We start from the raw sequence: 16,603 nt of genomic DNA on the forward strand, positions 1-16,603 counted from the left end.
AAGATCAGAAGTTACGAAATATGTTTCATTCGCGTTAAAAGATAAAAAAAAACTTTGTATTTCAAAGTTACACAAACAGTGGGTTATAAAAATAAATGTGTGGATTATGATCGAAGAACCTTCATGGTTAAATTCTTTTCCACTTTTCTATCTGGGACTCATCAGGAATTTAATGATGCTAGATTTTATTCATCGTTAAAAAATGTTACCTTTTTTTTTGCTCTACGCAATCATCGATGCCTCCGTCTTAAAGCTGCCTTTGAACTACGCAATTTCCCCGCAATGGTCGGTCCTCTTAGCCCTGCCGAAACGGCCTCACTCCGAAATCTTTAATATGAATCATTCTCAGCCAACCGATTCGAAATAAAATAGGCATTCGCCAGCAGGAAACACAACCTTCCCAGCTCTTGGCCACCGTTTCGGCAAGCGCCACAAGACCCGGCACTTGACTCTATCGCGCATGCTTTTTCGTTCCGCCTCACGGCAAATGTGTTCTCTAGCGTTACCGAGGGTGCCCGGAATGGCACGAAACACCCCGAAATGCTGGCCGTTTTCCCCGGTGCGTTTCGCCGATTTTCCCGAGATGGGCGCCGGTTGTCGGTCTATCGGAACCGGTGCCACCGGTTCTACTGCCACGTCGATGATCACCAGCAATATACGCCTGGATGTGGAGGAAAATCGACAGGACAGGAGTTTTCACGACCGGGGACCACCCTTCGGAACCCCGTGGAACTGCTGGGTGTCCAAGAACCCTCGGTGAACGTGGGGGAGGATGACGGATAAAACCGTAAACGTGTTTCAATTTGAAGCGATTCGTTGAGCGGATTTAAAGTATCAAATTGAAAAACAAATATCTTTCGGTCGCCTTCGAGAACCACTACCGGATGAAGCGGGGAGATATAGAGAACTCATCAAATAAATGGCAAGAATGAATTCGAAATTTTGGAACACTTTCGCACAAGTACCGCGTATGAACGTTACATTGCACCGTAACGCCGAGTTCCCAAAATAGGGCGCGGTATGCCTTAACCCCTAATGATGAAATGGGATGAAAAGTCGCACCCGTTTGAGGTAAAGTGCAGTGATAAATGTAAATGCTTTGAATTCTTTCCACAATTGAGGGAGATCAAGTTAATTATTGAGTTGATGTCGGGCGTATTGTACGAAGGAGCTCTCAAGTAGGAAATACTTGTCTCCATAGCAAGGTGCTAGCGAAAACTAACGTGGGAAGAACTTTTATGATATTGATAATTACGTTTGTGAGCAGAGAGTTTTGATATTTTTCATTATAAATATTTCAAACCTGAATTAAATATTTGAAGGTGATTATTGACCAATAGCCCGTTAGCGGATCTACCTATGAGCGGATTGTGCGGCCGCGGGGGGTCTCCAGCTAAAGGGAACCCCGGAATGAAACGCTTATACCGATAAATAACGGATGATAATATTTATCACTTACTAGTCAAATAGAAATACTTATAAAATAAGACGATCAGCTTTTTTCTCGCAAGCCTACAGCATTTCCGGAGTCAAATGTTGCCCTTTAAAGTATACAAGACTCTTACATAACTGTGTATCTATCTAAGTAGACTGAAAACCCGATTGTTTCTCTGAGATACAGCCCGAAATGTGGGCGAGGAATCGTAAAATAAGTCAGGTTTATTTGCCGTTCTGTGGACTTTATGAGTACGTCGTCCCATAATTCCTGCTCTTGCTTCACATTTTTGAGTTGGCTGCTATTTTTCTTTGCATTCTGTTTGTAAATACAAAAAAAAACCTTGTTTTCTATATACCCAGAAACGTAACAATGTTTAGAAAGGAAAATAATGAAGAACGAAAAACACATGTTGATATAGACACAGTTCATTCCTCATTGCAGAAAAACTATTGAAAAAAAATGTAAGCTTTTCCTAATTCTAATGACATCGGTGAGCGCTTTTCTCTTTGATGAAAATAAAATTATCTAAGAAATGTATGCTAAATAATGTATCCATAATTCAATCTAAATGAAGACGGACAAATTTGCGAAATATGAATTTGCTAGGAAAAATACTAGAGGAAAATATGTACAAGCTAGTAAATTATGTGACTCTATAAAATACAATTTCGCATAAACCTTAGATTTTTGTATGCTACTGGTAAAACAATGTTGAATAAAATCCGTCGTACAGTTTACATATGTTGGTGTTAAAACATTAAGAGCAATGGAACGGTTTGGAAGGTCCAAAATATCCCACCGCTTAGGGCTCTGAAACTGTTTGATTAGCAACAGGTTTAAGCTTATACATTTACTCACTTATAAAAAAATCACAATATGAAAGATAAAATATTTCGTAAACATATTATAATACAACGATCGTTTCTATCTAATGATATGATTCGTTTCTCTTTATAATAATTTGGCACGGTTTATTATTGATAATACTTCCATCTGACCTTTGAGTTTTGAAATGTTTCGATATAATATTTCATGTATGAAGTAAATATCTAATTGTAATTATTGACCGATAGAAGAGCTATCAATAACTAAAATGTATATACTGATCCACTTCAACTACAGGTTTATAGTTTGTACATTTACCAACCGATAAGAAGTCAATAATAGATAGGTAATACAAAACTTTCTATCAACATGCTAAATTTTAAGGATCTCTTTTATGATTCTTTCTTTCAATTGATGGGAAATGTTGGTTTGTAAGGATTTGCTAGCGAGAACAACAAGCAAGCGGGCGCAGGAAAGAATGTCACCCAAACATTTGCACCTTAAACATTGATTTGACACACAAAACAATCGAAGCAAAACCGGAACCAAGCCGTGCGTGAACCGGAACACCACGTCGCTGACGTCCGAGACCTCAGCAGAGTGGTGGTGCATGCCACCTGCTGTGTATCCGCTGCTAGAGAGTCTCACAAGCAACAGCGTTTTGGGGAACCAGCTTCCGTCTAAGGGTTCCATCTTTAGAGCAGTCCCACCCTACTCGGTATTCTAGAGAACCAGCCAACCGAACGCCGGCCCATAGCGATTGGGAGCCTCACCAGAACCTTTTGGTACGAGAGTACACACACATATACACACACAAACACACATTGTACATTGTAGATTGTTCTATGGGCAGCTCGTCTGTTCCGCGCTGTCAAGAACAGCTGACAAAACTTCCGTTGCTCGGAGGCGTTTGGCAGGAATGCCAAGTCCCGAAGGAAGGACTCGGGCCTCGCATAGTACTACGTCCCAAAACCGGACTGCATGTGGTGCGCGCGCACACAGCTCTGCACGCGGGAAGATGTAAGGTTCTTGGTTGTCTAGGTAACTTCCGCTTGAGCTGCTACTCAGCCGGCAGCGTCGACCGAGCCTGCGATGTGTCCTCCAGCTCCAAACAAGCCAGAGAACGACTTTGAGAGATGTTCGAGGTGGGAAGTTCTGATTTTGGAGCTCAGTGAAGCGCAAAAACGGTGATCTTTTTTTCCATCAGGTGTGGTGACTAGCTTTCGTTGGTCGCGTAAGATGGACATTGTCCTCCGACTGCTCCACTGTTTCTACTGCACCCGAAAAACTGCATAGTAGCAGCTCGAAGAAGACTGGCTGTTCGCCACGTGCCGTTTTCGATTTTTTCGTCTCCGTCTTCGTCTCCCTCCAGAAGTTGGCGGTTTGCGCAGGTCCGTTCCGCATCGGTTGACTTAATGAATAATGCAATCAGTTCCCCTCCCCTCCGGTCCCTCCGAGCCCGAGGAACTCGTCGCCAGCGATGGATTGCGTCGTCACTCGAAATGACAACTCGAACAGGAACCGCCACCCCTCAGCATCACCATCATCACCATCATCATCATTGGCATCGTCATCTGGCATCCTTCGTCCCGTGGCCCGGAATCGGCACGTTCCGGTTCCCGCATTACACCCTCCTCTCCTCGGGGAGCGGCACGCGGCCCGGGTTTGGCTCCGGTTTTTCCACACGGTTTCCCAATGAACCACCGAAGGGCGAAGGACGATTTTGATGCGAGTGACTGACTCCGGGAAGGGTGGCTGCCGAATTCCTCCGGGCCCCTCACTGGCAGACGGATGGTGGGAGCGGGGGGCAGCAGGGGCGAGCCGGTACGGGTAGGCTGGCACTCCGGAGTCATATGGTTTTCGGCGAAGTTTTTGGAGCGGAAAGAAGTGAGGAAAAATCGATAGCGTCCGGATGCGATCCTTCTCCCGATGGTGCTCCCTTCCCAACGCCACCGGAGTACACACGCACAGCTGCAGGGCATTGACATTCCCGATGGCTACCTTGGCGCTGAACAGAACGGGGTTTTTTGCTTCCTTCAACAGGCAGCTTTGTTGAAGTTCCTCAAACTTCAAGACAAACAAGATGTGTAAAGTTCCAATGAGACTTAATTATTTAGAAGCATAGAAGCAGTTTAGAAAAATCGGCCCATGAGCGCCGGGGCTCACCACCTCGACGGCGTGGGTTCGAATCCCAACCGAGACCGGACCCTCTCCTGTACGAGAAGACTGACTATCCACGTAAAACAGGGAAACAAGAGGTCGTTACGCTAAGAAGAAGAAGAAGAATTCCGAAAAATCAATAATCTTTCCCGGAGAAACTATAGCATCTTTTTGTTATGAAGACAATTGACAAGCAATTATTTGTTTTGCATTTTAATCAAATAACTTCAGTCGTTTCAAATCAACTACTATCTATCGTTTTAAAACTGAAAAAGTCCTTTGTAGCGTAATGTTTGAAAAAGAAAAAGTAATACAAGTTCAAACATTATTTTGGAATGTGCTGGACACTACTTTTGACATTCTATTATGTCAATTATCTTCTAATCTGTTGCAGCATCATTCTTCGTATTTTTACCAATAAACCATACACGAGAAGATGGCGCTTGGTGACCTTTCCCTCATCAAAACTAAATTAAGATATTTCAGTTGAATCATTCTCACATTTACATATTTTTTATTTAGGTTCACTCGAAGCACCACGCAGCTACTTAGTTTGCTTACCACATGATCCTCTTCTGCTTAAAGCAACTGGACAGAATGTAGGCTTGTACCACATGCAATAAACCAGAACATAATCAAATCTATGAATCTCACGTTCAAAATATGGAAGTAAGTAGTGTGTTATTTTTATCCCATCAGACAGTTTAAACGTTAATAAAAAATCAATGCGCTACGAAAATAACATAACAATGTGAATAGTAAGAAAGCCAACTATCAATATTGGATCCAACTCTTGAAAAAATCAAAACTAAATGATATAGCAACAGTCACCATGTATTCTCGTCAGTTATTGCAACAAACTGTTCGCCAACTAGCGAGCAAATATAAACAATGTGTTTAGGTAAACCTTTAGCCAATGTCAGTCCAGTCATGTTCGTAGAACAACTCTCACGAAGCCATGCCACCGGCGGGAAACGAAAAGCTTCCCAACTGCAATACATTAATCACTTTCGCATTAAGCCATTAACCGATTGTCCGAATGCGCGTTCGAATGCAAATAGATCGTTTGTCACCCAAAAGTGTGCGATTCGTGCGAGGAAGGATATTTCCAGATGTCCACCATTGTTTGCCAACACGAATCCGACCAACAATAATAGGTGGGAATAATAAAAAAAAAAACAGAAAAGTTGCACCACCAAAAAGAAGTGCACACATTCGGTGAAAATACTCATACGTACAATTTTGCATAAGCAAAATATTCAACCGATGTCCTCGGGCAGGCGACAACGCGCGGGCAATATGTCGAATTTTATCGCTCCACAAAATATATTTAAATATCAAACATTGCGTTTCGCACATTTACGTCGGGTTTTCGGATCTTTCGGACGTTGGCCGCATGAGCTATGACGCGTACAAAATTAATAAAAAGAATGAAAAATAGTGCTTAAATCGTGACTACGTGCAAAAAAAAAATATAACAGGGGAAGTAAGGTGGAGAACAACATGGGTTCTATAAAAAAAAATCGTTAAAATATTTATTTTAACAAACACCGTCACACCAGCGATGCAAATTTTCTCTCTTTTTCATTTCGATATTTTCTTCTTTTTTTCACTTCGGTAGTATTGCAAAATAGTTTGTACTTTAACTTTGTAATTATGGCTTCAATTTCGACACCACACAAGCAGTGAATTGTAAATTTTAACACTTGTTTGACACTCCATTTATTCTTTTAAGAAGTTATATTATTCTCATGCTATTTTAGTGTTTTATGCATATCATTTCACTATGAATTTATGGTGGAACTTATTTCCAACAAATAAATCAACGTAACAAATAATACAACAAATTCAAACGTAAGAAATAGGCCGATTAAAAATTACTTAAAATTTGCCTCCCGTAAAATTTGGTTCACTAAATTGTTACAAAAATTAGTTGGAGTTGGTTAACGTTCAAAACTGTTTTAAACCAATTTTACCAGCAAATGCTAATTATATTTCCTTCAGTAAGGGTCAGCTCTAGGTTTGAAATGCATATGATTCGACGACTTTTTTCAGGCGCAAATGAGGCTGGTTGATGACATTTGATAATTTTCTTCAAATTTTCAGTTAATCGGCTTACACAATGTAGCTGCTGTTTAGGCCCGATCCGACCAAAAAACAAACTACACATCGGTGGATCTGTTAACTAGCTTCACTTCGCGCGAGGCTCGAGAAAGGAAGGCCGACGTGCGAAGTTCTTCCGACGTGATTCTTTAGCCGTGGGTGTCGACTCTGATTTCACCATTTCCGGCGGATGTGGAGTGAACAAACGATAAAACGAAAAAAAAAACGGAACAATGCGCACTCGGGCCAACGTGTATAAGCTCCACTTTTCCATATTGGATACAGAAGCGCTGGGGCGTGCAGTGGCGAAAAAAAGCGAACGAAATGCCATTCATTCAAACAGTATCCTCCCAAAAAACACACCGGCAACGTCGGATGGCAGGACGGATGTGTCAGAGTCACACAGGATATGTGGCTCGACGCGGCCGTTTGCAGAAAACAAAAGCTACCGTTATGAGAGAAATTGCAACTCCTTAGCATCGCAGGCTCCGGAGGACGGTGGAGGTCATCCAAGGATAATCTTGCGTGGATACACAGTGATGATTTAGAAGCCTTGTGAAAGTACCATTTTTATTTTACCTTTGTAATAAAAGTAGTTTATATAAGCATTGAAGAAAGTGTGGAAAAGGCACGATAGAAATGAAGGATTTAATATTTGAAGTGATGTTTAGATAAATCGTAAAAGCAAATTGTGAAAAATTTGTAAGTACTCGAAATCTCTTCTAAAAGAATCTTCTTTTCAAGCATTTGCTCCCGTTCGTAATACAATTAAAGCGAATTCTTAATAATCTGTTTTCTTTAAAAGCTCGTTGCAAATCCTGCTCAGCACTGTTTGAGTTTCGGTAAAAACTTCGGCAACGGACCCGGACGACTACAATCGGTGACAATGGCCGCCGAGCGAGAAGGGGCCCGCCATTTCTGCCATACTATCAACGGTTTCCTCCCGGTCTCCAGCACACCGCCCGATGACCCGAACCCGAAGCGAAATGAAGCAAAAGGACCTCGGAAAACGGATTTGCCACCGCGGACCCCCGGAAGCTGGAAAGTGGCGTTTCATGCGGCATTCGCGAGACAATGGAATAGATAAAATTATTATCCCCCACCACCACCATCCGTTCCGTTGTTTGTGTCCGGGTAGCCCTAGGAGATTCCGACCAAATGCCGCAAGATACCCATCCCCGAAGCCGAGCACCACGTTGACTTATGGTGTTGGTCGGTGGTTCTTTTGAGGCCATGTTTTGCCATGGTGTGCCTTTCGATGCGGCCACGGTACAGCCGCGAGGGAGGGACGTCCGGTGGTGGCCAATCGGAGGACGGTGGCACACACACACACACACACACACATACGCGACCCAAAGTACGAATAATTCATGACAACGATTTATGGGCGGCCGGCAAAGGCGAGAACGATGCATGCAGATTCCGGTTTTTCCTGTGGCGGCGGAAAACCTGTGGCAGGATACCACGGAAAAGGACACCGTAGCATTCCCGACTGCCAAGAACAACTGAAACCGCCAAACAATGGCGCCCCAAAGGAATGGCGACAGCGAACGGAAGGGCCGCTGGGAAACGGTCGGTGAGGGAAAAATATTATATATGAAGCTGCTGTCAACCTTTATCATTAAATTATATGTTTTATCCTGTTCGCGGCGCCAGCTTTGCCCACCGCGAAACGCACACTTCCCCTGCCCCGGCCCGCTCGTACCGGCTCGCTAGGACGTGTAAACGGTTTGAAGTTATTTTCCGGAATCGTTTAGGGCGCCAAATTGATGTAGTCAGCGGTTTCAGGTCCCCAGTGTGTATTTTCGGAGTAGTTTGTCTTACGATGCCAGCATGTAGTTTTCTTTTTTTCCCAGCGCAAGTGAAAGATGACTAGTTTTTGCCACCAATCTTGTTCGTTAGTTCAAAACACGTTCAAAAAGGCTAGGCGCCTCCATTAAGCAATCTTCCCATCTTTGCACATAGTATTATTTTGCAAATAAATTGTTTTCCTTTTTGATAAATACTGTGGACAATAGTCTTAGACGTCGCGAAAAATATATAGATCTCACGCAAACGATAATGCCAAATGTTTATGATCTTATCTCTTTAAAAACGCATAAATCGAAGCACAACTTAAAATAAATGCACTGTTTCATAAAGCAAGTTGTTAAAACTATTGCTCAATGTTTCGTTTCGGTGTTCTTTGCAACATGAAACATTGTTCAGTGATTCTTCCACATAACACGTACTACATCGAACAAGTTAAGGATCAAAACCAAGCGATCCACCATTTCTTTAGTGCGTGAAGGTTACGCTCGGTGCGTGAAACAGTGTGTTCGAAATGTGACACCCGTCCGTACAATCTCCCGTTTGCTCACAACTGTGTTTTTCCTTGTTTTTTTTTTTATACAATTACATATGCACTTGCAACTCGACGAATGGTGGTCCGCAAGTGTGCAGGCATAATTATACAAATGTGCGACGGACAAAAACCCACAAACGCACAAACTCCGCACCGCGAGAACGATGTACTGCGAACTAAAAGCGCCGCGTTTTACATACTTTCACTGCCCGATTCAGTTTCAGTTGCAGTGCCATTTCGAATTCCATTAACTGGCGCTAAGCTGCCAGATACGGTCACGGCCTTTCAGCGATTTCCGCTGCGGAAAAGCGGCGAGCGGTGGCGTTGATCGAGTTGAAAATAATATTTCAACAACCGCAACGAAAACCAACGGCCCCGGGTATGCTCTGCGGGATGTCACTGTGCGGTTTGGGCAACAGTTCGGGCCCGGTTCATGGCCTTTCGCCATCCTTCCTACGCTGACTACGCGCGGAGTAGCTAATGAACTCCCGGTCTGATGTGTGGAGTTAGTACCGTCGCAAAACTAGACAAACGGAGAGTGTTTGTAGCGATCATTCGACAGTGCGAAACTATTAAAATCCAAGTAGTTTCTTTTTCATGCCTTGTTGATGTGTTGTCTTTTCTGCCTGAAGGAGTCGTAGGTATAAGATGAAGAAGATTAAGCTGACAAGAAAACTTTTGAACTTACCATCAGCATTGCAATGATCAACGGAAGTTTTCATTTTAATAGTTGAGGATCTTTTTACTTTTTTAGAAGGAAAAGCTATCAAGGATCAAGGACCTAATACTAAAAATTCTGCTATACTCCGTCTTCTCAACAGCCATCATCAGAAATGAAATGACATTTTCTGAACAAAAACTTATTACAAACGCAAAGTTGAATTATTTAAACCCCGTCCAACATTGTAAACCTTTTAATCTCTTTACTAGGGAGCGAAGCACATTAAATCAAATGAATAAAAAAGGAGTAGGAAACCCAATCCGATTTAGCGAAAACAGCATAAATAACAATTGTTATATTTGAATATTTTGGCTACTCACCAAATGTAGTATCCTCAACACTTTTCACTATACTTTAATCAATTAACGAGATTTCAATTTTGTTGATACTTTAATCGCCTTGGTTTAAAAAGTTTATGTTTCACGACTTTATTCGTTTAAATAATTTTAAAGACTACACGTTCAGCAATTTCAAGTTCAAGAGACCCTGGTCACACATACGCACAGCAGTACACGATCAACACAGCCCAGTTCGTGAACGATGTTTGAAGCAGCTCGCATGGTACATCCCTGCCACAACGTGTTTAATGCAATTATTTCAACTATCTTCTGTGATTCGTTATTAATCGAATTAACCTACCATCTGGTCCGATCCGTGTACGAATAACACTCCTCAGTCTGCGCGTTTTTCGCGAGCCGGAAATCGTACCTGGCGTAACGGTAACGCTCCAGTCCAAATACCGTAACACGAAGATGGTGATACCGGAAACGCGCGTTGCATAAGAATCAGCAACCGATTACCGGGTTCTGCAGGTTATGCACCAGAGGCTTTGGGGGTCAATGTCATTTGTTTAATATTTCTCTCAAAACCTATTGTCGCTATTTGCACTTTACTCGTATAAGAACTTCACTTTAACTTTGTCTGCTTATGAAATCGTTCAATACGCTTTGTTTAAACACCTCCCCCGATATTTAAAATCACTTTCGTCAACCGCTTTCGTTCGCGTTAGAATTTTTACAAGTTCAATGCACTTCACTGCACGCGGCGTTACGCGGCGTTACGATACGCTTTCGGCGATCGTCCGCAATGGGTGGGTTGGCCGGGACGGGATGTCTGCGGGATCCTCCTTGGTCCAGCGAGCATATTAAGCCGTCCGGTTCTTAACCGCTACGACGATTAAACCGTCCAAGACCAGGATCGCCCAACCGGCGAAAGACGCTGGCGAAGGTGATGCAAATTAATGTGTGCATAAAAACATTCGAAATTCGCCGTCCGATTGGGAACGGCTTTTCGGTTGGTATTTTCTCGCCGTGGCCTGCTGGCTGGTATTTACTTTCGGCACGCCGCACGTTTCGGTTTCGGTGTGGTGGCTTTCACGCCGGTGGTGAGATTCACACTCCGTTTGGCAGCAAAGCAGCAGCGGGCCTTGGGATTCGACGACAACGACGACGACGACGACGACGGCGGACGACGATATCGGAGTACCAGCAAAACACATGTACCGATGTGCATTCATCCGCAGTCGAAAAGGGAACTATTCATCTGTGCTTTTTGTTTTGATTTGACTTGATTCGTTTGGCTGCCTCCGCGCTGGCAGTCGTCGTCGTCGTCGTGGTCGTCGTGTTCGTCGTCGTCGTCGTCGTCGTCGTGGGGCCGACGAGCGTTGACGCTCTGGTGCTGCCGTGTGCGCACGTGTTTGTGTGGCCGGACGGAAAATCGACGGTGGTATCGCGCGGTGTGCGCAAATGGTCGAAAATATGGTTTGGTGTGTGCTCGCGAACCACCGAAGGACTTGCAAGTTGGCCGCCAGCGAGAGTAGGTGGGCAGAGCGAGACATAGAGACACCAAGGTGATGCCAACCGGTTCCTGCGCGACGGGGTACGAGCGCAATGGAAGTGGAGGAATTATGAAACTGGCCACACATAAAATCCCCAAACGATGATGCGAAAGCTGCTATGTAAAACTGGAACACAAACACCAAACAACTGGCGCTTTGCATTAGCGTTATGGTTTGCTTCCACGTTCACCTTTCCCCCGCGTTCCACAGCGTTTAGCAACCATCACCGGAACCACCTTTCACAGTAACGAGGCACGAGATGCTACCGATGACGACGACGACGACGACGATGATGATGATCCCCGCGTGCCGTTGCCGGTGTTAGTGCGACGGAGGGGAGGCAAACCGGCCTAAACCGTTCTATTTACTATCCTTGCTGCCCGCCCGCCGTGCCTGGAGTATCGAAGCCAGCTCCTTAGCCACATTTGCCTCCCATACAACCACCAGAATGCTTCACTTTTCCAAGGGAGCACTGATGAACCAACCAGAGCGTGCAATTTATTCCGAGCGAGATGGCATGCGCGAAACGGCTGTAGTTTCATTTAACACACACAAGTACACGTGCGCCGGCAGAGGAAGTTCCCGGGGGGGCCACTGCCATTGACACAGGATAAGCAAGGATAGCTGAAGAGCCTGGGGGTGTAGCTGGAATTGTTCGGCAGTCGGAATCTGTGCGATGTCTCTGGTGGGATAAACGGTTATCACGCAGCAGTGTGCTATTGTGCTGAGGCCGGTGGAGCTGGTTTTTGGTAGCTGAACCAACTCAGAGCATCGGCAACCGTCGCCCGGGAAGGATATCGCCGGAACGCTCCTTCTGTTTGCTGTTCAAAGTTTTGGGCATTACTTCGGCGATTCAACATTGGTTGGGATAATACGTACGGCCGTGTTAATTTACTTTCTGAAACCCTTTTTGCGAGACGTATCTGTAAACCGGTGACTTTTAGAATGTGAAAAGTGTGGAGAACATAGACTTCATAATCTCAGATTTATCATTGTCTCTTCCGAAAAGCGCTGTGTTTTGGAAGAATTCCGTTCAAACTTACATATCATGACTCACATTTGTGTGATGCATAGGATTCATTTTAATAAGACAATAATTCTCATCAAAGTTGCATTACGGGCAAGGTGTTAAAAGGTATTTCTAAACTGAACAATGCTCAAAGAATTGGAAAACAAATTTTATTACCTTTCTAGATAACATCTGAGTGCGAGAAACGGAAATAGCATCAGCATGCTGATACAAACCGAGGGCCAATTCTAACTGATTGACGATGATTAATTTGTAATGATACGATCGGTCGGGAAATGATCCACAGCTATTATAGCGCCGGCCATGTTTTTCGCCTGTTTAATGGGTTTCGTTTCTACCATTGTCGGTTTCGTTTCCCCGTAAAACCGGCTCACAAATAAGTTTTTATGGGCTGCGAGTTTGTTCTTTTCCACGCTCATATTTGTAATCTACAAAGTGGGTGAAGATGATATATTGTGCTAAATGATGATGAATAGCATACAAAAGTTTTGCAAATGAGTGAACAAACAGTAGTGAATCATAGCAGATTGTAAGTGTAGATTGAACTTTCAACCCAATATGATATTAATTTGTTGTTGCATCAAAACACAAAACACAAAAGTAACACAAAAAACTATTTTACCATAAGAAATTTGGGATTTAAATTTAATACTTTTCCGATAAAATACGATTGAGTACCATTGCTAATTTTAGTTTTTAATTAGAAAATTAAAATACTTGAACAGGTGCTTTTAACATTTGTTTTCAACTTTCTCGTATTCATTTTTATGCTATCAGTTTTATTTCAGCGTAGTCATTTTTTAAAATAACGGAACTTGCTCCTTAACGAAGGAAAGAGCTGGAAATAAAATATTTTTAAATGTGTTTAAAATTAAACTTTTTAAATTTATAAATGTTTATCAAATTTAAAGGAACTGTATTATGACGAAATAAAAGGGTTTTTTCATTTAAGTATTTGTTTCTTTTAATCTATTTTAATTATTAATCTTGAAATTTTTTCCTTTTATTATTATTTTATTTTATTTTATTAATGAGGTTATTCCCGATATATTCAAATAGTAAACATGCTTTATTTACCCGTGGTATGCTATGCCCCGTTTGTATCATGTTTGCTATATGTTTAATTTCTTTACCGTTTCATAATGCCTTCAACATCAAGATTTTGAATAATGTGTACTAGAGAGTAAAGCTGAATGGCCAAATAATTTTGTTAAAAAGTGAAAAAAATACTTCAACTTTCAATTTCTATGCTATTCTTCACAAACAAGTTTAATCCTTTAAAATAATCATGAGCCGGAATAGTTATTCTACCAAAAAACTAGGTTTAATGGTTTTGATAATTAATATTGTATGGTTTGTATGAGAGTATAAATAATTCGTGTTTGTATTCAACGTACAAAATATGTATAGCGTAAAACAACCCCACTAACATCTGACGATTTATACAATTTGTAAACCTTCATTATAATTTATTCAACATTGTAATAAGTCTAATGCAATGAAAAGTGAAAACTTTCACGAACAGGTGACAACATTGTAACCTATCCAAGGAAAAGAACGTAACTCCATTCATTTCATGCACAACATTTACTTATTGTTCTCATCCAACTTTTGTGCTAACTATTGTACGGATCTCCAAGCAAATGGACAAACTCAGTTGCTAGCAAGTATAACTATCTCATCGATAACGAGAAACTACTGTGAGCGGGAACGATTGTGGGCCACTAATTAGAACACACAGATGATGACTCTTGATAATACAACTCGCTCCGCTTAGTTGAGAGCACGATATTCCCACACAATCTACTATTTTCCTCATTGGCGGTACGAAAAAGCAGTCCGATAACAATGGAGTTCACCGGAATGATGCTGTTCGTCGCTGGAAGTAGTGGTGAATAAATTAACTTTGCATAGGCAGAACCCTAGGTGTCAGAGAGAGTTTCACGTTCGCTTCGAGAAGTTCCAATTAGAACCAGGGAAAACCTAGAGAGTCCGATGCATACAATGACCCCGACTCAGAAGGCGCATCCCGTTGCAAAATTGAGATGCCGTCGCATCGATGATTAGACCCCTTTTCGTTCTGTTCTTTCATAAGCAACATCCATTTCATAGAGTTCGACAATTGTTGAGCAATACTAGAACGGATTTACTGCCGGTTTCTTGTGTAACCCGGTGGATTTATTCTTTCGTCGTGCACTCATTAAAATCTAGACACTATCACTTGGCCGGGAACGGATTGCCGGCGGTGGACAGCTGATCCAGTATCGCCTTGTGAAGGTCCTCTATCTGCTGGTAGAGATAGGAGTGAATGTCACCGTCGCCCGAGTGGTTGTACGTGTTGCCCCGGTTGTCGAACGATGCAATGTTGCCATTCTTATCGATTTCGGCGTAGCTCTCGAACTGCTGGCCCGGAAAGCTGGACGCTTCGGTCGTGAGCGTCTTGGCCGTCGCCTTGCCCGCCGGATCGAGGCACTCGCGCGTCACTTGAATCTTGTTCTCGTCGTCCTTGGTGGAGTTTTTGACGATCACGCACTTGAACGATTCCGGCGGGCACTTGAGCGTGTCGCAGATGATGGTGCCTGTGGGGATGACGGGGGAGGAACGTTTCCGGATTGATTTTTTTTTCGATCGGAAATACAATGAAAAAAGCACAGCATTAGTTTTTGTTGTTGTTGTTGTGAAAACACGTCACGCAATGAATGCAAACAAAAATTTCTGTTCTCAAATATTGAGGCACAAAAATTATGGGTCTTTGATGTCGAATGTCCTTTTCGTTTGATGATGAGCAATATAAGAATTATGTTATAGTTAGAAATTGCTCTGTTTAATGCTTCTTCAACAGGAAACACTGTAAATATTAGTGAATTACTATTCAAGTTCGAAATATAAGTGAAGCCAAATCTTATCGCTTATGATAAATTAAGAATTTATTTTCAAGATAATTTTCATTTCTGTCATATTACACCAATTTTAAAAGTTTGCAAATATGAAACAGGATTACGAAAAGCTTATTATATTTTTTACAGTAACCCGAGCTAAGTTCTAAATATTAAGGTATGAAAGTTCTTTTGTTAAGAAAGTTTCTTTTTAAGTACCGTTGAGAAATACAACAGAGTTTCACCATGAAATTTTGAACATCTTTTTAACAAAAATTCTGATGATATACTTGAACACAATTCATACCATTTTCTATTCTGGCGTTCGATTCACCGCTCAAAGTCAGCAAGCTGCTAAGTTGACGCGGCGTTCGCCTCAGTGCAGCACCCTCAACGGATGCTGCTCCAAATAAAGCCACCCCCAGCACAACGGCGAATACAAGGCACTTATTCAGAGACATCCCTTAACTTTGGATGGCACTTTTATTTGAATTATTTTTTGTTTGAACCACAACCTCTTTGAAAATTCACCCACGCTACCGGCACTCGCGATCCAGCAGTTTGCAAACGACTGAGTCGGAGAACGATGTTTGCCGTATCTTTTAAATACCGCCAAGGTACAAGGGAGGGTACCGTGTGGCTCGTGAGAACTGTTTTAAAAATTGACCCAATTGTTTTCCCAACGCATTAAGTGTACTAGTAAAAGCATCTTCTTCTCACATCACGCGAAAAAGGCCTGGGATGGCTTGCCTCGCAATGTGTTTAGCCCTTAACTTAATTATTGTACGCTATTAATCATCACGGAACACCACTCGGCTAGGTGCTGGCCGCGTGCCAGTTCGATCTAATTGTGATCGTTTAACACTTATGCCGAATAACGCATGTTTCGACGGTAGGGAAAAGCACAGGAACACTTCACTACACAACGCATGCATGAAAACTGGAGTGCCGAACACGATCAAATCTCTTAATGTTAATTCACCGATCGTTTATGACGAACTCGCGGCTATCGAATCCGACCGGAACTAAGCACGGTACTTAGTCGACTGTGGGTTTATGGACATAGGTACGGTTTTTTCGCGCTGAAAACAGATTGGATCGCTAGAAACGCCATCGATGGCCGACAGCGGAATGGAGCTGGTCGTTGCGCTGCTTCGTGACCAGATAACGTTGGTACGATTGATAAGGATGGCCCGTCCACGGACGATCATTATGGCCATCGCGATCTGGAGTGTGGCCGCAATTCCGTACCGATCGCGTGGAATCGTT

The 16,603-nt window shown here is 42.7% G+C and overlaps 1 protein-coding gene across 1 annotated transcript; it reads right to left on the reverse strand.

Moving 5' to 3' along the window:
* Positions 1-14,635: 14,635 nt before the first annotated feature.
* On the reverse strand, positions 14,636-15,827 carry LOC131265657 (uncharacterized). Its single transcript, XM_058267946.1, has 2 exons — positions 15,642-15,827; positions 14,636-15,037 (listed from the first exon to the last, which is right to left on the reverse strand). Exons 1-2 carry the CDS (start codon positions 15,793-15,795, stop codon positions 14,676-14,678), a joined length of 516 nt encoding a protein of 171 aa, XP_058123929.1. The 5' UTR covers positions 15,796-15,827; the 3' UTR covers positions 14,636-14,675.
* Positions 15,828-16,603: the final 776 nt, after the last annotated feature.

Source organism: Anopheles coustani, chromosome 2 (genome assembly GCF_943734705.1).
Source record: "Anopheles coustani chromosome 2, idAnoCousDA_361_x.2, whole genome shotgun sequence".
NCBI classification, from domain to species: Eukaryota; Metazoa; Arthropoda; class Insecta; order Diptera; family Culicidae; genus Anopheles; species Anopheles coustani.

Bases quoted from the DNA above. Each gene is read 5' to 3' on its own strand.
- LOC131265657 (XM_058267946.1), bottom strand. From the start codon at position 15,795: ATGTCTCTGAATAAGTGCCTTGTATTCGCCGTTGTGCTGGGGGTGGCT. The intron at 15,038-15,641 runs GTATGAATTGTG...TCATCCCCACAG, and splicing joins GAACGCCAGAATAGAAAATG to GCACCATCATCTGCGACACG.